Genomic DNA, 23542 nt, shown 5'->3' on the forward strand with positions numbered 1-23542 from the left:
AATGCATTTTGAAAAAAGACAAAGAAAAACATCTTTCAAGCCATTTATTATTCATCTCACATGAGAAAAAAAAAATAAAATGCATAATTTTGTCTTCACATAGACACTGCAATGAGGAGAATTTAACAGGCAGTTTATTGTTTTACTGACATGGATCTTCAGGTCCAGGTGGTCCCACAGGTCGGATCTCCAGAACCTCAGCGAACCCCTGTCCAAACCAGCAGGTGACGTCCACGGTGTCCAGAGAGAAGAAGAAGAGTCTGTCTCTGCATCGGGTTCTCCTGTAAACTGACCTGGGGTCTGCTGACAGCACAGCCCTGATGGCGGCGCCAGCCTCCTCCGGACTGCGCAGAAACTTAAACCTGGGTCTGTCGCACTCAGACGGTTCTGTTAAGAGAGACGTGCTTTTAAAACAGGAATGTCCAAAGTGTGGCCTGTGGGCCATTTGTGGCCCTCAACTGCAGTTCAAGAACGATACAAATTTGTTTATTAATCTTTTTTAAAATCATGGTAAAATTATTGCCAATATAATTTTCTTCCAATGGAAAATGTTAAGCATAACACAAAGTAGTTGTCTTTTTATAACCAGGCTTTAATAGTAAGTAGAACCATGTTTATCGAGAGACTTTTACTGAAAATCCAGCTTTGCTGCATCCAAATTAGCTTTAATTAACTGATTAAAATTGGCTAAATACAGTAAGCATTTTAAAAGAAAATGACCTGAATCTCTTTCTTACAACTCAGAATAAATTTGTTCGAATGAGCCTGAAAAAATAGAAGCTTTTCTTCTAGCACAGTAAACAAGCACAATCCTTTTTACATTTCATCATAAATAACATCTCTTTTCTGCACAAAACATTAAATTTAAAAAATTAGACAACTTTCTGTGCTTGCTTTAGTTTTTTGTTTTATCTTCTGCTTGTGAATACTTTTTACTTGACAATTTTGGCTCACATAAAAAGTTTGGAGATTCCTGTTTTAAAACAAGTCAGAAACAACAGCGCCCTCTTGTGGAGGACATCAACCTTTACCTGTTGTCTTACCAGGTGAATGTGCAGGAAGGAACGCCTCCAGCTGTTTCTGAGCTTGGGGGGTGAAACGCACATCCAGGCTGGAAACCGGAGGCTCTCTGATCCAGTCGGCGATGGTTGTACTGGAATCACTGCCATAACTGGGCCGGTCCACGATCTCTGCTGCTGGTTCCGTTTTTCCACAGTCTGACACTTTGTCTCTCTCCTCACAGTCAGGTGGTGTCAGATCAGCTTCGTTTGCATAAGACTCCACTTCTTTCAGCAAACTAACAGCTTCTTTGGGTAAAAAAAACTGAGTCTGTGGCGGCGTTAAACAAACACCTGCTTCAGATTTCCCTCTCAGGTGAAGAATCTCATCTTCATCTTCATCACCTGGTGTTTTGTCTTCTAGATGAAAGCTTGAGATGTTCGCCTCCTTCTCTTCAGACACAGTCTGTAGATCTGGGTTCGATTCCAGCCCTGTCCTCGTGTTAAGAGAGTCGTATTCTGGGATGTACGGTTTAATGTCCAGGACGGGAGTGCCGGCAATCATATCAATATCTGAGAGATGCAGCGTGTCACCTAGAAAATAAATTAAATATTTTAGGATTTCCTCAAATCACCGCACACCACATGAACTATAAACCCATTGCATGTTATTGTTTACGCGCGGAAATTTCACGTTCAACGCCGGAGGCCAAAAAGTCGATTTTTTTACATGCCGTCCATAACCGCGCTGCCGCGATAGAAAAACAAAGTGAAACCTGGAGATGTAGGTATTATTCATTTAATGCCACAGTAAAGGCACAAATAATGCAGAGAAACCGTTGAAGAACAACTCTACGGCGCTCAACACAGACCCGTTGCCATGGAGACTGACAACAACAAGGTCACTAATGTATCAGGATTCAACACAAAAAAAATCATTTCCCACACAAAGAACAGAACATTCTGTTTTTAGACTCAGAGTCTACAAACTGCTTTTGTTCTTAGACTTGATGTTTGTTTTGAGATTATTAATAAATGATCGCTGTGATAGATTAGCCAATTTAAACACCTGCTCTAATGATAATCTCTCAGATTTGGTGTTTAGGTCACTTTTTTTAACTGAATTAAAACACACCAAATTCTGCAGCACATCCACATGTTAAGGTTGTCAAAGTCAAGCTGTTTTTTTTATTTTATTATTATTTAAAGCTTTTTCCTGACCTTGTTATCTAGCTGACTTAGTGTTGACAATCTGTAGCAAAGCAGTGTGTCCCTTTTTCTTTTATACAACATGTGTACATTTATGATTTAGTGCATTATGTTGACAACTTGACAGCTTTTTGCCCTCCAGCAGGGAGCAGAGGGGATGTTGCACTTGTGACGTCCCGCTGCAACATACCTACATCCATCTCATGCAAAATGGCTTCATACCTTGAATTTTATCCAGCTTGGCCAGTGTCAGTCCAAGGGAGTTTGGTCGGTGTGGACTTCGTGTCGAGTAAACTCCGACTCTCTGACCGTTCAGCCTGGGAGGTTTCACCTTGGCTTTGTAACTCTGATGTCCGTTTTTATGGAAAAGAAAAATAATCCTGTAAAGATTGAATGTTATCAACAAAGATACAGAATGAAACATCCACTTCCAGGCTTCAAAAATAGAAAAAGTAGCAAAAACATAATATTTTGATGTCCTTCTCCTCAATAAAGGAAGGTTTCTGCTTAAGCTCATCTCAGCGTTTCATTTGTAATTACAAAAGATGATTTTGGGATCTTCAAGCGATAATGCTGCTCAGCATGGGGTGGAGTGTGAAGTGGCCAATTTGACCGGAATAAGATCAAAACTACATATGGGTTGGGAAAGAGTCTCTGCCTCAAAGACAGAGTTTAAGTTTTCTGGTACCTAATGACTAAAAAGAATATCAGCCAACTGGAGATAAATGTGCAGGAACCCATCATGGAGGTAGATAGCTTGTTTGCTAGCTAGCTTGCTAGCAAACAAGCTAGCTAGCTAGCCAAGGGTATGCTAGCAGCTATGTTGTGTTCCAAGAGAAAAAAGAAAACTTTAGTAGAATACACCAGATTAAATAGTCCCACCACAACAAAATTTAAGGCCTGTGATTAACACATTTAAGAGCAAAGTTGTTGGGGTTTTTTCCAGTAAATTTAAAACAATTTATGGCCTTAATTTTAGATAAGACTAAATGTAAGACTTTTTAAGGATGTGCAGACACCCTGATTTGGGCTTCATGTGCAGTAATGTGTATTTTGATTCAGTTTATCGAGAAGAAAGAAGAAACTGAGCTGAAAATCCCATGAACACAGGGGCAGATAGAGAACCTCACCGCGTTTTCCTCCTACTGATGTTAATTTAGAATTAGCAGTTCTTTCCTGTAGTTTATGAAATAAAGAAATAAAACAGTGTTTATCAGCAGGACAAAACCCACTTGAGGCTTTTCTAAGCTTGACAGGTTAAAGGAGACCCAGAGATATGTGCAGTATATGCGTGACGTACCAGACATGCGAGTACTGCTCGAGGCCCACCAGCGCATGCTCAGGGTTGTTGAAAACGCTCTGCTGGATTTGCAGCTGAGCCCGTGACGGGCCGCAGATAGTCGGCTGCCTGGGCGTCCCGTTCTTCACGGAAAAACAGGAGCTGATGTAACCAATCGGCACAGTCTGGATGTTTCCTGCAAAGTGTGGTTAAAATATTTTAAAAGCAGGCAGTTTAATCAAAACAGGAGAGATAAACGCAGCACATATTTTTTTGTTCACAACTAACCTAACTCAGTGATATGATCATTGCCAATTATGGTGGAGAGAAGAGACGGTTTGTTTTAAAAAATAACCCATCGTTGTCATGGTTACACATCTTAATTTTGACAGTTTGACAATTCTAGCTGTAAAAATTACTTTGTGACTAAAGTGATTTAATTTAATCTTAGAAACGTTCATCTAATTAGTGCAAAAGTAAAAGTTCTTTTGATCAAAGTTTTTCAGGCATTGTGAAGTTCTGTCAATGAGTTCATTTTGTTTTCGGTCCTAACAGCTAATCATGACAGCATGTTGTGCAGTTTATGTGTATTAAGTATAAATAGTATATCCACCTTGTTCTAATGCGTCTGGCGCTGATAATGAAGATGTGCAGTCTTTTTTATTGTGGCCAGAAAAGTCGGCCTTTGACACAGCAGCCTGAATCGACATCAGATGTTTGCGATGCGCTCTGACAGCCCCGTCCAACGTCTGTCTGTTTAGGAAAAGATGGAAGAAAAAAAGGTTATTACTGGAGACAGAGGAGTACAAAACTGGAGACATCTTACTTCCCACCTTCACATTATGGTTAAAGGGCTATTTCACTACTTTTAAGGAATATGGAATATTTTAAACCTAAAATACTTCAGATCTGAATAAACATTAATAAAAATACATTTTGCTTCAACCTGTGACCTATTTTTTTTAACATGCTACGTATTTGAATATTCCCCTTTTATAATTTTGCTTGAAGTACTTGGTGTACTCTGAGTGTTTTGAAAAGTGCTATACAAATTACATATATTATTAATATTTTTGAAAACATAAAAAGAAGCCATTTATACCACATTAGAAGAGGGGAAGCTTGAAAATGCCAACACTTAATCTGGTGAAACATGGAATAAATTACTATGCAACTGATAGAAATTATTTAAAATGCAGTTCATGACATACCAAACAATAAAACAATGCAGTGAAATAAACTAAAGAAAACTAATTCCACAAGGCTCATTTTTAGGGATAATTTACCCTGAAATAATCCAATTCAGCCTAATGTTTTTTTTCCCCCATTATCATTTAGTAGCTATGTCAAATCAAATAGAGTTCAGATTTAGTGAAACAGCCCTTTAACCAGCAGCCCAATCGGATGCTAACTTCAGTTTGGTCTTTTTAAAGTTAAATATACCTCAGATTTTTTATTTCTTTCCGCATTACAGAAACTTGTTGATTCATCTTCTTCATGTTCTCCCCGCAGTGCTCACACAGCGGACTCATTTTTACTGAAACGAAGAAGAAACAACGAGAGAAAACAGGTTTCACCAGGTTAGCCTGTAGCTAATAACGATAGTAGCAAACCGTCGTCCGAACGTCATCACGGTGGACGCAGCTCGACGTCGGCGTGGAGGAAGCACGTGTTGGATTTTATTGTTGGCCAACAAAGACTGTTTACAGTGAAAAACAAACAAGTTTACACGAGGCACTAAAGCGCCCAGCTGAGCATGTACAGGGCGTGAAGCAGTATAAAAACCGCTTTATTATCATTAATTAAAATTTTGCGGACATGGTAGAAAATAATAAGAAAATAATTGAGCGGGTTTAGGTTGTTTACACATTCATGCTTCTAACAGCAGGTGGCAGCAGAAAGGTAGGTGAAAAGATCAAAAATGGCCTTGGGAGCTGGATGTTATAACAAGAAGTCAGCATAAGATTTTTATTATAATTACTTCAGTAGACGCAAATATAAAACCAAAAAGAAGGAGGGATAGAACTGAGCTCTGTGGCACCCCACATGTTAGAGGGGCGGAGGATGACAATATGGCCTTTAACCCTAACACAACAGGTTCAATCTCCCATGGTTATATCAGATCTATTTATGAACTTTGGCTAGGTTATTTCAAGGCATATATTTTCTTCTGGTAAACCAATTATTTTTGTTAATTTAATTGCACTCACAAGATACAAAAAAATAAAGTACACCTGCATTTTATTGGTCAAACCTGACTGGAATCAGATTCAACTTAATTGACCAATATTATTCAAATTCAAAATACTTAATTGATCCAAAAGGGAAATTAAATGTTATTATAACTCATATACATTCAAAGGTGTGAGCCATCATTTAGAGATTACAGGTCATTTATTTGTCTTTATGTTATTTATTACCAAACCCTCTACCTCATTACGTAGGAATGCAAATTTACAGTAACAACAGAAACAATGATGCCTCAGAAAATCCTTATTTTTCTCCTAAAGTACCAATTTTTTAAAGTTTTGTTCTGTTTGAGATTAAAATTTGTAGTTATTGTGGCACTGGTTGACTCAGGTAGTGGAGCAGACAATGGGTCGTTTACTTTGACTATCCACCTTCTTTCCTGCCAAGTTACTGATCAAAAAAGTGAAAGTTCTAATTTTTTTAACTTCACTTTAACTTGATGAATCTGAAAATAAAAATATAATTAATCAATATTTACACAATTTTCTGTCTCGGATGAAAATAACGACCAGCTTTTCATGACGTAAGCAGGTACTTTTATTTAATCTTTTTTACAAAATTAAATGAAAGACAATCCACTATTACGAATACAATTACAAGTTATTCTTACTTAAATAATGAAAGTAAGATTTAGCTCTTTACTCAATGCAAAGTACAAAAAAATAAAAGACAAATTTGTATTAGTTTGCAGTAAAGCACATTTCAGAATAAATAACCAATGCAGGTATGGTTTGCATTCAAGCTTTTTTTTTCCACATAAGCAATAACAACTGTCTCTCTGCAATAAGAAAAAGCACACTAACCAAAATAAACTTAAGACACACAGTGTGACCTTAAAAAATAAAAAAATAGATCTGGGTTTCTAGATCTGGACTGATGGGGAAAGTTTATATCTGATTCCCTGGCAGGTATTCCTGAGGCAGAGGAGGGCTGGACAGCGTTGGGACTGAGTACATTTTGTTTTGGTCGGCCAAGTTCATCAGCGGAGTTTCATCTAAACCTGGAAGAGACACACAGATAAAACGGTTAAACTGACTTTTTGTTACTCATAAGAAGAACGGGAAAAAATGGAAACTCTACCTGAACTTTGGCAACAAGTGTTTATTTGAACGTCTCACACTTGGTTTTACTTTTTATTATTATTATTTATTTTGTCTTTATCCAGTTTTATGCTCTGAACTTTTATTAGTTGGGGTCCGGGAATTTTTTGTATGTATTCTTTAAAAACTGAAAAATGCTAAAAAATTAAGTAAAAAAATGTAATAAAAGCTGCAGTACATAACTTTTATTTTAAAATGTGTGGTTTTTTATTTTACATATTTGTTAAAACTGCCAAAATGTTGTGACAGCATGATAACAGATAGATAATCTGTGAAAAAATCCACCTCCTTGTGCTACTGTTACTGAAGAAATGTACCGCTCCCAGTCAAAAACAACCAATCAGAGCCAGGAGGAGTGTCTTGGCGCTGTCAATCAATCTCATATACTCACTGCTGAATGTGCTAATGGTGGGGAAACAATTTACTGTTACAGGAAAAGCAGTCTTCATCAGTGGCTAAGTTAACTGACCTTAGCATTCACAACAGGCTATGCTAACTGCAGCTTAGCAGAGAGCAAAGGGAGGTGATTGACAGCGCTAAGACCCGCCTCCTGGCTCTGATTGGTTGTTTCTAGTTAGCACTGTGAGACAGCAGAGGAGCTTGATTTTTTTCACAGATTATCTGTCTCATATCGTTTTGTCACAATATGGTATATATAACATAAATAATATAATTTTTATAAACATTACATACTGCAGCTTCAGTGAGAGCAACATCAGGACATTCCTACCTTCAACTGCTCTGTCATTTCCCGAAGGAGAGACGTCCTCTTCATCATCCGGGCCCAAGTCTTCTATCAGAACCTGGTCTGGGGTCTCGCTGTCTGGAGACTCTGGGTAGAGCGCCTCCACCTGGGGAGGAGCTGGAACTGCAGCTGGAACGTCCTGGGACAGAGCTCGGACTGGAAAAGCATCTGGAAATTGAACTGGGACATCATCGGAGGCTTGAACTTCGATTGGATCATCATCAGCAGGTTGAACTGGGACTGGTACCATGTAGGAGGCTTTTACTGGGACTGGAGCGACGTAGGGAACTTGTATTGGTTCCGGAGCGGCATAGGGAGCTTTTACAGGGACTGGGACAGAATACTGAGGTTTTATTGGGACTGGAGCGGAATAGGAAGCTTGTACTGGGACTGACACAGCATAAGGATCTTGTACTGGTTCTGGAGCTGCGTATTGAGCTTGTACTGGGACTGAAGCGGCATAGGGATTTTGTACTGGGAGCTGCACATCTGGAGCTGAATACTGGGCAGGAACTGGAGCAGAATCTACCTCTAGGTTCTCAAAAAGTGGGTTTCGGACCAGCACAGGAGCAGGTGCATCTACATCTGCAGCTTGTTGTGACTCCACAGCCGGGACGCCAGTCTGAGAGGTCAGTATTTGACCCGAGATGACTGGGAACTGCAGGACGGGGTCGGTCTTCCGAGGTCTCCCTCTCCTCTTGGTGCCACTCTTGTTCTCGCCTCTTGACCTTTTCCTCTGGCTCTCCACCCTGAAAGAGTCCAGCTAATTGTTAAGCCAGCTGACACAGGGCGGTGTGATGCATTTGCTAAGCTAATAGTACAAAGTCCCTGGCTCTGACCTGGGCATCATAGACCCACCAGAGCAACCTTTGCTTTCCTCTTGCTCCATATTCAACATAAACGAGACGAGAGATAAGCAGCTAGAGCTGATAATGTTATCGCCATACTCTGTAAAGAAACTTTAACATCTACTTTGACTTTAAATATTCAGCATAAGCATTTAAACTTGTATTTTCACTGACAGGGTTTGTCTTAAAAGAAATTTACCCAAAAACCCACTGGTTAGTTTCCTTCTCTTCTGCTTCGGCTTTTCTCTTCCTGAGAAGCTCCCTGTCTCTCAGTCGCCGCCGGATCCCGCCTGAAACAAATTCATAACAAAAAACATGACCATAAACTTAAATATGGACTAATCTGCAGCTATTAGACATAACAGAAAGACCTGGTTCCTGTGTAGGATTATATCTCTCTGGCTGCACACTGATCACGCTTACGCTGCAAAAACACAAAATCTTACCTAGTATTTTGCATCTAGTTTCTAAAGCAAATATCTTAGCACACTTGAAATAAGACAAAACTATTTTTAACTTTTCAGCAAGATATAAGAGTTTGTTTTAACAATTCCTTAATATTGATGGAAAAGTACTAGTTCCATTGGCCGATTATTTCACTTATAACATGGGAAACATGTCTGTACTGACAGTAGAACTCATAATTTTTCATCAATATTATAAAATTATTGACTTAAAACAAGCTGAAAAGTTACTTTTCAGTTAGTTTTGTCTTATTTCTAGTGTACCAAGATATTTGCACTAGAAACTAGAGTAAATATACTTGGTAAAATGTAATATTTTTGCAACGTGGGACCAATCTTTGACTTTAAAATAAATCCCCAATGACAGAAACTGCATCTCCACCTTATTACGACTCTATCAGATCAAACGCAAATAGATAAATACAAAAAGAAGCAGAACTAATACCTTCCTCCTCAAGTTGGATTTTATTCTCCACTTCTTGCAAGTTCTCCTGTTGCGACGTCTCCTCCATTCTGGCTGCAGATATGAATGAACTCAACTGTAAAGGCGCGCAAGCAAACAGCGCAGAGAACAAGAAAAAAAAAAAATGTGTTGTCTATTCCCACCCCCCTCCTCTAGACGAATTATCTGGTTAACCATTACTCAGAGCTGGGAGAGTTCTTGCAGCTTGGGCCTTATCGTATTTGTAAAGCTGGAGGAGTTGGCACTGAGCTGTCAGAGGGAGAAAAAAACTCTCCCTCTGACAGGGAGAGCACACACTGACCGGAGGGAGGCGGTCGGTGTGTGAGCGGTGAAAACGCTTGCATGCAACCTGCTGAATTAGTCGGTTACAAGCAAAAAAGTTTGAGTTTTGTTCATATTTCTGCACAAAAGGCTTCTCCAAAATCATACATAATCAGAACAGCCCCCCCAAAGCCTCCCTGCAGGTTTTTCAGGCAGAACCAAACAAAGTGAGATGAGAGCTCCCACCCTTCAGCCTGCAGCAGGGTTCATCCCCTCCTTATCGCTCAGACGGAGCACGCTCAGTTGGGAGTGTTCTCAATCTGCTCTCAGCATATTGAGTCCCCATGTGTGTGTCCGAGCCACTCACAGGAGAAAATAAAACCAAACGAACAGATTAAATGACCCTGAACGTCCCAGCTGTTTAGGGAATGCTGGAGGGTTCCATTTAAATAAGTACACCCCTCGATTCAAGAGGAGCAGCAGTTTTCTGTTTATCAGTCGGTGGAGGAGTATGGACACATTTTCTTTTGTAAAAATGGGTTCCTTAAATTCACACAGCACCTTATTTCAATCAGATTGAGATCTGGGCTTTGACTAAGCCATTGTGTCGACTGGATTCCTGTGTTTGTCAGCTAACGCGGTACAGCTGTGAATCACCCAGCTTCGTTTTATTTTACCATATTTTGGTCTCATCTGTCAAAAAATGTTCTGGGAGACTTGTGGTTCATTCAGACGGAGCTTTGTTGTTGTTTTTTTAGAGAAAAGCAACAAAACAGTCAAATTTATTGTTTTTGGACACAAACTTAGTGAATAAGAGCCTTCTTTTGCTCCTGAAAGGCTAAATTCTAACTTGAAAACTAAAATAAAATAAAAAATAAAATAATTATAGTAAATACTATAGAAACTAAATAATTGAATTTAATTGGTGGTCACTTGGGAGTCCTAAACGATGTATCTCAAGTTGGCTCACACCTTAAAAACTGCTTTCTAACTCATCAGTTTTGTATTAGGGTCATTATAGTTAGAAAAAAATAACTAAATTTCCACCAAAAAAAAAAATAAATAAATTTGATATTAATCTCAGGAATTTTATAGAATTTAAAAAAAAAATGTATTTATTTAATTGCTAAATTTCAAAAGTCAAAAATTTCCAGGTCTTCTTTTTATTTTTTATAGAGTGGTGTGAGAGACTCATCTGGTGACTTTTTTCAAAAAATTACAAATCTAGTGACTTTTTTCTGTGTTACTGGAGACTTTGGCCACAACACATGAAAACAACAATCACTGTGCATTTAGAAAAAATGCAGTTTTATTTGATTTAAAGAAACATTAACATCAATCATAACACAGTGTTAAACTGGTTAAAAAGTTAACTGTTTGTATAAGTAGGTAATCATATGTCATTATTATTAAGTTCTGGGTACCACAAGAATCAGTGTTAGGCCCAAACTATTTGTAATGTATTTAAGTGACATGTTTAGTGTCAAATATGGTAAAATACTGGAATGTTCTTTAATTTTCATGCTGGAATGGCAGCCAGGAATGCTGAGTCAAGTTTATTTGTATTGCACTGTCTGATTGTTGTTTTAAGCACATTAGTGTAGTAATCAATGCAAATAAAGGTAAAAACTTTGACAAGTTTCTTTAAATCCTGCTGGGAGAATAATCCTGTAATCCTGTAAATGTTCTTCAGGTGATAGAAGCCTGACTTTTTAACCATCTTTATGTGACTATGAAGGTTCAGGTCTGAGTCCATCACCACACTCAGATTTCAGGCCTGATTACAATTTTCTAGCTGTAATAACTGAACCAGTCAATGGCTCTTCCAGATATAAATGTCTTTATATCACAGACGGTGATCTCCATTGCCCTCATTGTGACACCAATAGCAGCTTTTGACTGGATCTCTGTTGAATTAAGTCAGTCACAAAATCACAATGGTGATGCAATCACTTCTGGATATATTGGTGAAAAGTGTTTTGGATTACTACTCAAGATAAGATCTTCTAAGGCTAATAGAAAATCTGGTTTGATTGAAAGGAAAATGTAAATATTTTCCTGTACTTTCATGTTCTTAAATGTCTTCGGATGAAATCCTAAAATCTTTGAGCTGACATAGAATCCTTCCAGGTATGCATGGGCATCCAAATTACTCAAGCCAGAAAGCAGGAAGGACTGTCAGCCACTCTCAGCTCCGAGAACTGAGGAATGTCTGTGTAACGACCAAATGATACCACAGCGCCATCTACAGGCTCAGTTGTAGCATCTAGAACGGATTTCCACAAACAGCTTTGAAAACATCTAATAAATTTGTTAAAATCCAGATTTTCAGAGATATTTTTGTTTTATTTAAAAAAAAAGACACACCAATAGTCACATTTAGAAGTGTTCTGCAGTGTTTCGGACTTCAGGGTGTCAGGAAGTAAAGGCGTTGGGTTGAAGGAGGGGAGCGAAGCCGTCCTCATGTATGCACAATGCTCTCTTTACTCCAGACCAAATGCACACCTCCTTCCAAGCCATGTGTCCCAGCCGAGAAGAAAAAGGGAGGAGAAGTATTTTTGCAGAAAATTTGGATGCTTTTTCAGACAAAACATGATTTCACAACAGATTTTAAGTTAGACTGAGTTACATCGTATGATTTATGGTGTTTAACAACAAAACACAATTTGTGTAATCAACTTTACTATAAAGTGTCATATCTTTGGATGTTTTTAATGTATATTTTTCAAATACAAATTGCTTTTAACTTGTAAAACTGTAAATAATGTTCAGTCTTTTTTCACTAATTCATATCTTACAATAGAGTGGAAAAAATATGTCCTGCTATGGATTAACAAAATATGTATGTAATCTAATAAAACTCTAAAAAAATTGTTTTCCATTTTCTATGCTATACTGGAAAGAATATTAACATATTAAACATGTATTATGAGGTTCAACTAAGAAACAGAGCAATACTTATCTGCGCAAAATACTCTGTGCACATCCAAATCAATAACAGGTGTAATATTTAAGAACAGGTTTAAACAACAGGAAAAACTACTTCAGTGGTATCAAAAACATCATTTATTTTGGATTTCTTTAAAAGTTAAAGGTACAACCAACAGAATTTTTTTATTCAATTGAAAAATATACTGAAAGAATAAAACAAAGTTGATCAATGAAGTATGTGGATTCTACAAAAATCACAAAGTTTTTTTTTATGAAAAGAGCATTGAGGAAAATAATCTCTATTTGCTTTGATTGAGTGCATTTGGATTGATGACATCACAAGAGGCACCAGAATTAAGCAAATAGGCTGACATAGTAAACACTATGAAAAGAGTAAACATAAATGTCTTTAAAGGATTAATTTGATTAAAAAGGTAAGTCAAGATGAAAAAAGGAGACAAAAATTGACAAAAAAGAATCCTGACTATTTGGTCATTGTCATTGTTTACATTTTAGGTCTTTTTAATTTCGTAAACAATGTTTTCGTACCAACTAATCAATTCATACCCGGTGAACACATAAATAAAGCAAAAGCCCAAACCAAACTACAAAAAGGTTAACAGGCCTTGTAGTTTCAATACAATGTAACTATAATAAGAACAAGTTTTAGAACAAATAAATGAGAGCATCTTTAAAAAATAAAATATAAACGAAAATCATTTGGAAAATCTATGAAAAAAAGGGAATGATTTGATTTCCAAGTAAGAGGCAGAATTAAATGTAATTTGAGGCCCATTTTGGAAAATCTGGAGACAATTAAGAGTTTTAAAGACTTTACGTTGGAATTTAGCAAATTAAATGATGTCACTGGAAACATGCACACACGTGGGAGCTTGTTTTTTGAATAGGTAGATTTTATTTCTATAAAAAAGTGTTTTCACAACAAAAACAGTAGACAAAACGGAATACAGAGTGTTTTACATGTGACAAACTACATGTAAAGTCCCCTCTGATTTATTTAACAGAAACACCTGGTTGGTAGCTTGAAAATAATTCTTTATTATTTAAACATTTGAACTTCTTCGCAGAAACCAGCTGCACCAGAGATCCATTTCATGGGGGCCGCGTCATGTTTTCTGACTGCATTGCTCCTTTCAGAGGCGATGGGCGGTTCGGGGCGGAGGGGGGCGCTGTTGAGCATATATTTTGTTACAGTCCCGTTTCCCTCCATGGTTTCCCCTTCTCTCCGACTAACTTAGCGTTCGGCTCACTTCATTACACAGCCCTATATTCTCCCTCCATAAGGGGCATCTCTGCCGTTTTGGACTGAAGATCCCAGCAGAACCCGAGAGAGAGGAAAAAGTTTCACTTCCACAGGGGGAAAAGATGGACATGAAAAAGAGGATCCACTTGGAGCTAAGAAACAGGACACCGTCTGATGTGAGTCGTGCTTTTTTTAAAACCAACCCTTTAGTTTTCTGGCTAGCCCCTCGCTAATGGTGACCACATGGGTTTTCAGGCTGTGTTTTCTCCTTTGTAGCAGAGAGTAAAAACAGTCGCATAACAAGCATTAATCCCTCGATACTGTTGCGGATTGGGCGTATTATTCAGGGGGGCAACGAGACGAGAAAAGCTGGATTCAATGGTCACTTTGAAACGGCGGTTCCCCCCCAGTTTGCTGACATTATTATTGCAGTGCTTTAACCGTTTCGCAGCCTCTTCGGTCGCCGCTGCACACACACACGGCTCTAAGCACAATCTGTAAACTTATTTCTGCTGCTTCCTCCGCCGCCGTTTGGCATGCACACGGCGCTATATTTTATACACTCATCGGAAGCCATGTTTGCTGCTAGCTCAACTGCTAAAAAAAGAGAGAAAGAAATCGGCGCTTTTTAAGCACACACTAATTCAGATTTCAGGAGCCTGGATGTTTAAAACGAGTTTAATTATCAGCGAAATCAAGAGTCGTGGCACTTAATGTTACATTTAGCCAGCGAAAATAACAAAAAAAACCCACTTATACCTCGACTGTGGAATGATACTCTCAACACACAGTAAATACAGTTTATACGAAATGCATAACCACTCCTATTTCAGATTTTTATTAAATATGCGTTAAAAAGCTTACGCCGTTACTATGTTTTAACGTAAATCTACAAAATCAACTCATGTTCCAGGCTTCTGTGGTCACACAAACTGTATTTCGCCGCGAGACTCTGAAAACTGCCCGTGTTTTAAATGGAATCAGGCGCTGCCATTATTCGCGACCCAGCCAGCTAACTTAGGAATTTGTTCCCGCCATATTACCACGACGCCGAAGTTCGCTCGTGATTCGGAGATCTGTCGCGTAAAGGGCCATTTCACTTCTGTTAAGGCCACATTGGATGAGTTTTAGTTTTCAATCTAAAATGCTGATTCAAGCCAAACCTGGGCTGAATTGTTCCACACTAAACAGAATTCATGATTTGTTAAAAACTCAATGTATTTTTATACAGGATGGGATCAATTTTACAAACTGCATGAGTTAAATTAATCAGTTCTACATTTGGATTATTCATTAATCCATTGTACAAATGGATTACAAATCTTATAAACATAATTTAGGACGTTATATCATACTTGGAAGTAATTTATTTGAGAAAACACAAACAAGGGCAGTTTAAATGCTTTTTTTCACTTAATCTTTGAAACTAGTTTGAAGCATTAGAACAACAGACTAGTCTATGAAACCCTGAAACGCAGATTCAATTTTACATTTTTGGCATGTAGACCACCTCTGAGAGTTTTTAGATTAAAAACCAAAACATTTCAAGTCAAACACAGATTGGATTATTACACACAAAAGCCAGACTCATTGAAACTGATCTTTTGACCTATGCAGCTGCAGTCATTCATCAGTGCTTTCTTGTTTTCACATTTAATTTACATTACACACGTATTAATCTGTCAGTACCAATTTAAATTACACTGGAGTTTCTTACACTTAAGGAAAATTTAAAACATCTTAAATCATCTTTGAAACCTGAATTGAGGAAAAATTGCATTGAGTTTTAAATATGAATCAAACGGAAATGTTTTAATAGGCTTTAAACAATACAAAACAAATTTGTTTTTGGGTCTTGCATATAGATTGTGAAACAATAATGCACATGGCTTATTTTCTTGTTGTGCAGAGTAGACCACATCATGTTCATATCCAAAAATAGAACTTAGATTGATTTAAACTAAGGCTGGCTATCTACATATGGATTCTTAACAAGTCTTATAACATCTGAAACCTGTATTCAATTTGTGAAACTTCAAAAATCATGTTTCCTTTCTCCCCTATTCAAAATGGTTTAATTTACCTGTAGATCAAAGAATACAATACTTAAACAGGGTTGACGCTTTATTTCTGATAAAGATAAATATTTATTTCGCAAATGGAATAAAAGCTTCAAAGATTGCCAGCTATATTTTCAGGCCATCAAATGTCCTAAGTCCAGGTTACTTCCAAAGCAGTGAAACAGCCCTTTACTCAACGAAGCTACAATTCGGAAGCGAACTTCATGATCGCCATATTGCCCTTTTCGACATTAACCAAAGACAATGTAATTTTATCCACTCATACACTTAAAATTATACGATAAGCTGTCGTGTCGATGAATATTAAAGCTAAACTTCACGTACGCAGCTAATCAAATTGATGTGTTGGCTTGGTGGCGGCCCCACAGACCGAGTCAGCCTGCCTGCGTGACACGGAGATCCGGTGATCCGCGTTTCATGCGTGGGCAACCGAAAAACTCGACGGTCTGCGTTTCCACTCAAGCCACGCTTGCACTAAAGACATTTTTCAGACATAAAAAGTGTTGTTTTGAGGTTTAAATATCTGTAATCAGTCGTTCTAAACATCCCTTTCCGCCATTGAAGTGTTGGGAGAGCTGCATACTGTAGCTGTGGAGTCGCCATGTTGTCGCTCTGTCGTCTTTGAAGCCCTGGCAGAAAGGAACCGTCTCCATCTTTGTTTTTTTTTTTCCTCACTAATTTTCCGTTCTCTCTCCTTCGCAACTTCTACCTCAAAGCGAGTCGTTAAACAACCTGGGTCGTTCACTCGACGACGATGAATATTCCACTTTTACCCTCTTATTGAAAGCTGGTTTTATCGAAAAGGGGTGAATCTTTTCGGGGGTGTGTTGGCAGTCCTTTTCCGTTGCTGTGGTGCTGTCTAATGGCGGGCGGTCTGTAGCAGCTGCTCTGCCGCTCCGCAGCGTTTATAAAAGGGGGCAATGGCTAGCTGTAGCCAGCTAGCTTCCAAAAATCATTGCATTTGTCATTAGTGGCTGCATCAGCGAAGCCATAGCAAGCTACTGCTTTGCTCTGCTTGGGTTTTAAGAAAGCAGGCGGTTATCTGTGTCGGCTTGGTGAAGGACACGCACAGAAAGTCCTTTTAGGACTAGAAACGCCATTCATTTCAACGTTTTTCCCTCTGCTAGTCCTGCTTTTCATTGTTTTTGTCCAACATTTAATTGCGCAACCAGTGTGAGTTCAAGCTGACTCAGATAAACTCCGCCTTTGGAGTTGTTTTTCTCATATTTAACGTTACAAAATGTCCCTGAAAGAATAATGAACTACACATGAATAAAGTTTTTTTTTTTTTTTTAATTCTCATCTACCCTGTCTGTAGGCCGTTTTGAAAAGTATTTCATGAACAAAAAACATGTTTTTAAGCTTTATCCATATCCTACTGTGAAAGCAAAATACGTTTAAAAGTGCATGTCTTGATAATTGAAAATTATAGTGGAACGCATGAATAAATCTGGGTCCTCTAAGATAAAAAATAATGAAATCTGATCTCGGATGTTAAAAACTGCAAAAGATCCCACATTATAATTGTTCAATAATCAAAGTTGAAGCCACTATGAAAAGTTTTTATATTTTAAAAAAACAAACAGATTGATAGAATTAATAAATTAAGCTCATTTAGTGACAGTAAATCTTAAGGCACTGGATTGCAAGGTTAATTTTATAAACAAACAATGTAACCATACTTTTTTTTTTCAATCTTTTTTTGAACAAGGCATAAATGAAAACTTTCAATCAGATCTAATTAAGGTGTATGGAAAAATACATTTCTTTGCTTGGATAGGTTATTTCTTGATAATTTCTGTAATTTTCTTTTGAGAGTTAATGGACTGAAACTGAAATGACCACAGATGGCTAAATTGTGACTAAAACTAAATTACATCTAATCAAGACTGAATAAAACATTAAAATGTGGCATCAAGATTAACACTTTACCTCACAAATGGGCCAAATTTCTATCAATTTAAGTACAGTTTAATTTGATTCAATAGTCGGATGTAGGTTAGAAATTTTGTACAACATTCAAGTGAAAACCAAAGTTTACAACTGAATTGCATCCTATTTCTATAGGCTTGGATAGAGAATTGGCAATCAGTTGCTAATTATCCTATAGACTTGACTTACTAATCATCTTTAGTGTGGCCACCTTCTGTAAAAGCAGCTGTAAAAGCTGTTAGTTTCTGGTCTAGAGGGAATAGATCTGTGTGTTGGCAAAGTGGAGAAATGTCAGCAGCAAATGTAGAGAAGCAGTTGCTGCCCATCAATCCGGGAAGGGCCAAAATGTTTTCCCAAACTATTTGAAATTCATCAATCTACAATGAGCTCTCAAAAATTTCCAAAAACCCAGGAGCTTTATCTCAGACTCTGCAGGCCTCAGTTATGTTGTTGAATAATGAAACGTCATGGTGGAACATCAATGATTGGTCAAAAAAACTGCAATCAGTGCATCCCTGCAACACAGAAATGATATGTACCAACTACAAAGCACAGTGGTGGAGGTGTCAAGATGTGGGCTTGTTGTGTAGCTACCTGCATTGAATGATTCGACCATAAACATGTATGTTTGTCAACATATTCTGGCATCTAAAATAGAAATCATGGTAATGAAAGATGTAAAGTTAAGCATTTCACTTGTTTTATTTTGAGTCTTTGAGTCTTTCAGTGTAGTGTGATCTTGCTAAGGTATATCTGTCTATATTTTAAAAAAGGAAAAAAGAAATATTAAAAAGGCCAGTCACCCTGAGTGATGGTGCAAACTGCATTATATTAGATGTTGGATGTTTTAGTCTGTAATGCATCCACTACTTAATAACAAAAAACATGTAAATTAATGTTTTAAATCTCTTTTTTTATTCCTAATGATTGACTTTTGTAGAATTCAGTAATAAAATTGATAACATTTTTAAAAATCTAATTTCAGGTACGAGAACTCGTCCTCGATAATTGTCGGTCGGTTGAAGGGAAAATCGAAGGCCTCACATCCGAGTTCGTCAACCTCGAATTCCTCAGTTTGATAAATGTCGGCCTAATCTCAGTGTCCAACCTGCCTAAACTAGCGAAACTGAAAAAGGTAAGATTTCTCCCTCGGAGCGCCTTAACGTGAGATTGGCCGCCAGCTGGTGCTGACGTCTCCATCTGCTTACCTTCCAGCTGGAGTTGAGTGACAACAGAATCAGCGGCGGCCTCGACGTTTTAGCAGAGAAACTCCCCAACCTCACACATCTAAACCTGAGCGGAAACAAATTGAAAGACATCAGCACGTTGGAACCGTTGGTATGTTTCTGTCCACACAGAGCTTTTCTCCACGCTACACATTTCATATTACATTTTAATAAACTTTTTGTTTTGATTTGTGTCCCGTTTCTGCAGAAAAAGCTGGAAAACCTGAAGAGTTTGGACCTGTTCAACTGTGAAGTAACGAACCTGAACGACTACAGAGAGAGCGTCTTCAAGCTGCTGCCTCAGCTCACCTACCTGGACGGCTACGACATGGAGGACAGGGAAGCCTCTGACTCTGACGGAGAGGTGGATGGAGAAGGCGTGGATGATGACGAGGACGAAGGTATGAAGTTTTAAAATTAAATTTGTGTTCAAACAAAGTTCGAGTCTCTTATGGTGTTTTGACACTGGATAGTTCGGTAGACTCGTTTTGTTTTGGGACTAAAAATGCAATAGTGGTTCATGTTCTGTTGATGCGGTTTGCTTACGCACTGCACTGTGTCAAACAAACCAAACCATCTGAAAAAGCTGCTCCACTCCTCGCCTATAGGGGCGCTGCACCAGGAACCACTGAAGGAAACGTGAACCTCTGAAGAAGACAGTAGCTGTGTTTCCATTTCAAATGAATCAATTCAATTAAAACACAAAGAAATTAAAACACAAAGGTGTTGCATAGGAATGCGCTGATATAAATATTTGGGCCAATAAAGAAGTCCGATATTTATATTTCTGCTTTGATAACTGAAATGTAGTGATGTCTTATATGTTGCTGTTTCCCTGCTTCAGTTAGATACCCACAATCCTGTGCTGCATCACTATGACTCACATGACCAAACAAACATCACATGACCAACACCCTCCCATTCCAGAAACATAAACCAGATGGAAAAAAACATGGATTGTTGACATCAACACAAAATCAGCTGACATCAGCCAATATAAAATATATCCTATATTTACTTTAGGCATGTAATTTATGATATTTAGTGTGAATTAAAACTTTATATGTGAAGCCCTCTGTTATTTTTCAAACTGATAGATCAGTCAGGATTTCTGTGCAGTCTAGAAAACATTTCTGTTCCAGATGTTTCTCCACATCCCTTTTACTTTTAACATCCATCTAATCTTGTGATCGTCAATCTCATTTTTGTTTCCATATTTATTTCTGTAGGAATGTCTACCGTAAACTCAAAGTGACGTTTTTCTGTTTATACTTTTTAAATTTCAGTAGAAATGACTGGAGACCCTGAAAATTGTTTTATCAAGATTCTGCCTCTGAAACTACATTACATCTGCTCCAGCTTAAATTTACAATTATATATATCCTACCTAAAGTTAAGTAAAAACAGCTTAATGTAATTTGCCTAAATATTGTTTTTTGTCTATGAATATACCTGAAACTTGCAGAAACTGTTTTTAAATATGAACTTTTTGTTTGGAAAACATTTATTGAGTTTAGATATAGAAAATGTTGCCTGTTTTATAAAATTACAGAATATTAACTTTATGCATCAGAGCATACATAAAGTTCGAATGCAGTTTGGTCTTGCTCACCGAAAAATTTAAAATAAAAGTATATAACATCTCTGTTTTACGGAGTTGCATTCAATATATAAGGAAAATCTTGAATCTAGATTTCCCAGAAGGTTCCTGGGGTTTTTCCCCTGGTTTCCACTTGGGGGCCAGTTGAAATTTAGCACTGACAGCATTTATACTGTAATACAGTATTACTGCATGCAGAATGATGCTGAAGGTCAGTATGTACAAAATGAGCTCAGATTTGTCATGTTAATCATTTAATTAAAAGGGGATAAAATATTTGAATTTTGCAAATAAAATAAGCCAACATTGGACATTATATGGAAAAAGTGATGAACCTGCATCTTTAATTCTGTTATCTTTAACGTGACCATTGGATGTTAAATTACAGAATACTTGCATTTAAAATAAGGGAGAAGTTATAAAAACATCTTGTACTTTTTTTTTTTTAATGTGGCAGATGTTTTTTTTGTATGCCACTGCATGGTGCATTCACTGACTGAAGGGAAAAATCAGGTTTGGTAGAATCTGAATTTTACTTATTTCTTTTGTTTTATTTTTACAGAGGGAGAGGAGGAGGAAGACGAAGATGGGGAGGAGGAAGACTTTGATGAGGAGGATGATGATGAGGAAGATGAAGAGGAGGTAGAAGGAGAAGAAGATGATGATGAAGTTAGTGGTGATGAGGAGGTAAGAAAACCAAAACAATCCTGGTGGATTGTTTACATAAAAAGTGCTGCTTATTTTTAAACTTGTAAATGTTTTTGATGAAGGACGACGAGTTCGGTCAGGATGGAGAGGTGGAGGATGAGGATGAAGATGAGGATGAAGACGAAGAGGGTGAGTAGCTACTTAAAGCTCATATTTACACAGGTGGATGATAAAATCTGCATTCAGCAAAGATGAGTTTTAATGAATATTTACTGATCAAAACCAAACTCTTTTTTGTCCTAAATATATTCCAAATTTTAGTCTGAAGCTAACAGAAGCTCTTCTTCCTTTCTGGATTTAAAATAGAGAATAACATCTGAAATTGCAAACAAACTGATTTGAAAAACCAAAATTTCTACTAGTTTTTACACAATGCTTATCTTCTAGCCCTGAGAATTGGTTTTAAAAAAATCAGTTTTTCAATAAAATTGAGTGAGAAAATTGACATGAATTTATTAAAAACAGCAACAGAAGCTTCCTAAATACTATTAATATGATGTACGTCAAAGATCCAGAAATATTTAATTTGTGTTTTGGTAAATCCCAAGTCTAGGTTGTTTCTCAAAGGGAAAGTGAGGATTTCCTTGCAATAAACAAATTCTGAAAAAATTCCCCTGAAGTGGGCGGAGCCACGAGACACAGATGGACGTGACCACGCCCCCGGTGTCTCTTGGCTCTGCCCATTTGGAAGTTTTGTTTTTGGAATTCAGTTTGTCTTCAATTTATGCAAAATATAAAATTTTACCAAACCCCAGTGGATGACTTCTATAAAATTATAAAACTTTACTCTCCTGGTGTGACACTGTTTGAACACTAGAGGGCGCTTGTTAAGAACAGTGTTGCCTGAATATGGAATGTATTCACAAACATGTATAAGATATAAGATATGTCTTATATAGTATAAGACCACAGGACTTGCTGATTTAGGCAGCTTTTTTTGCATAATTATTACTAGCCTTTCTTGCATTAGTTTGATGAAGTTTTTGTTCTGTGTATATTCAACCCAGAAGCAGAAGCCGGGAAAGGCCAAAAGAGAAAGCGAGATGCGGAGGACGAAGACGACGATGAGGACGACGAAGAAGACGATTAAACGCAAAACTGAAAACGAGAGCCTACCGAGTTTTTCCTCTTTGACCCCCTCACAAACCCGAACGTCCACCCTCCAACAACTCGCACCGCCTTTTTAAACCGTGTCAACTTGTCCCTCCTCTTCCTCCCCCCAGCACTGCGCTCTTTACGAGCAAGACTGTACCGACGGGTGGGCCGAGTGGAGCTGCCCCCTCCCACAATCCCCATCTTCTTTAATTTTTTTTTCTTCTCCTTCCTCCCACACCAAGGAACTGAGAGCCACCTAACGCCCCCACTTCGCTCCCACCCGCAACCCCAGAGGTTCTCAGGCAGCCGACCACTCAGCATTCCACATTTCCACTGTCCATCCCTCTTTATGTATTCCCGTGTGAGGACTTTGGGACTGGTATCTAGTTTTGGGTCTGTGTTTTTAATATTTTGTTGGATTAATTTTTTTCCTTTTATTTTTTTTGTTGTTGGGTTTATTATTTCCCTATTTTTTTTCTGTTATTTTTTTTCCCAATAAAATTATTGCTATAGCAGCTGTGCAACCAGCAGGCCATGGTTTTTAGTGTGGCGGCCTGTTGCACAAATCAAGGTTGTAGCTACATTTTTACTTTCTGTATGACAAAAAAACAACTTTGTAAATAAAATGTTAACATTTTTGGCTTTTCTCGCTCCCTGCTTTGCTTTTCTGCTGCGTTTTAAAATTAATAAGATTACAGATGGGATCAGTTTTCATTCAATTTTATTGAATGAAAAGATAGAAAAGTGTTTAAATACATTTTTAAAGGTGGGGGTGTAATTTAAAATGACATTTTTCAAAGCGTTAAATCAGTGTTATTCCCTGACCAGAAACATACCTGGAGTGTTACTTTGATTATTTCATGGATGTTGGACAAATCCTTCAATCTGCCATAGCAACCATTCAGGGAGCGGAAATGCATAGAAAGGCGTTGGCCAGGCTAATCATCTTAGCCGACATCAGTGGCCGAAAAACGTCCTTTTCTATGACTCCTGCTGATGATACTAAACCAGAGGTGATTGAGATTTACCAGATCAAAGTTAGTGTGGGTACATCGCATTACATTAAAAAAATCATTTTACGGAACCCT

General features: G+C 37.8%; 3 protein-coding genes across 7 annotated transcripts; 1 reads left to right on the forward strand and 2 right to left on the reverse strand.

The window, feature by feature from the left end:
* Positions 1 to 29: 29 nt before the first annotated feature.
* trmo (tRNA methyltransferase O) lies at positions 30 to 5149 on the reverse strand. 3 transcript variants are annotated; one of them, XM_016666155.1, is made up of 6 exons: positions 5064 to 5149; positions 4100 to 4239; positions 3508 to 3682; positions 2430 to 2587; positions 1032 to 1592; positions 30 to 387 (listed from the first exon to the last, which is right to left on the reverse strand). In XM_016666155.1, the coding sequence occupies exons 2-6, from the start codon at positions 4194 to 4196 to the stop codon at positions 143 to 145; spliced, it is 1236 nt and encodes a 411-aa protein (XP_016521641.1). In that variant the 5' UTR covers positions 4197 to 4239; positions 5064 to 5149; the 3' UTR covers positions 30 to 142. The 3 variants fall into 3 exon arrangements, with proteins under 3 accessions (XP_016521641.1, XP_007542311.1, XP_016521640.1); XM_007542249.2 differs by having other exon boundaries at positions 1044 to 1592; positions 4930 to 5136; XM_016666154.1 differs by having other exon boundaries at positions 4930 to 5136.
* Positions 5150 to 6249: 1100 nt separating this feature from the next.
* Positions 6250 to 12266, reverse strand: hemgn (hemogen). 2 transcript variants are annotated; one of them, XM_007542250.2, is made up of 5 exons: positions 11985 to 12266; positions 9339 to 9410; positions 8629 to 8719; positions 7567 to 8330; positions 6250 to 6736 (listed from the first exon to the last, which is right to left on the reverse strand). In XM_007542250.2, exons 2-5 carry the CDS (start codon positions 9403 to 9405, stop codon positions 6624 to 6626), a joined length of 1035 nt encoding a protein of 344 aa, XP_007542312.1. In that variant the 5' UTR covers positions 9406 to 9410; positions 11985 to 12266; the 3' UTR covers positions 6250 to 6623. The 2 variants fall into 2 exon arrangements, with proteins under 2 accessions (XP_007542312.1, XP_016521642.1); XM_016666156.1 differs by lacking the exon at positions 11985 to 12266 and having other exon boundaries at positions 8641 to 8719; positions 9339 to 10432.
* A 789-nt stretch (positions 12267 to 13055) lies between these two features.
* anp32b (acidic (leucine-rich) nuclear phosphoprotein 32 family, member B) lies at positions 13056 to 23097 on the forward strand. 2 transcript variants are annotated; one of them, XM_007542253.2, is made up of 7 exons: positions 13056 to 13988; positions 18811 to 18960; positions 19041 to 19163; positions 19260 to 19452; positions 21214 to 21338; positions 21422 to 21488; positions 22370 to 23097. In XM_007542253.2, the coding sequence occupies exons 1-7, from the start codon at positions 13935 to 13937 to the stop codon at positions 22447 to 22449; spliced, it is 792 nt and encodes a 263-aa protein (XP_007542315.1). In that variant the 5' UTR covers positions 13056 to 13934; the 3' UTR covers positions 22450 to 23097. The 2 variants fall into 2 exon arrangements, with proteins under 2 accessions (XP_007542315.1, XP_007542314.1); XM_007542252.2 differs by having other exon boundaries at positions 13057 to 13988; positions 22367 to 23097.
* The last annotated feature ends 445 nt before the right edge of the window (positions 23098 to 23542 follow it).

This window comes from Poecilia formosa, unplaced genomic scaffold (genome assembly GCF_000485575.1).
Source record: "Poecilia formosa unplaced genomic scaffold, Poecilia_formosa-5.1.2 Scaffold668, whole genome shotgun sequence".
Taxonomy (NCBI): domain Eukaryota; kingdom Metazoa; phylum Chordata; class Actinopteri; order Cyprinodontiformes; family Poeciliidae; genus Poecilia; species Poecilia formosa.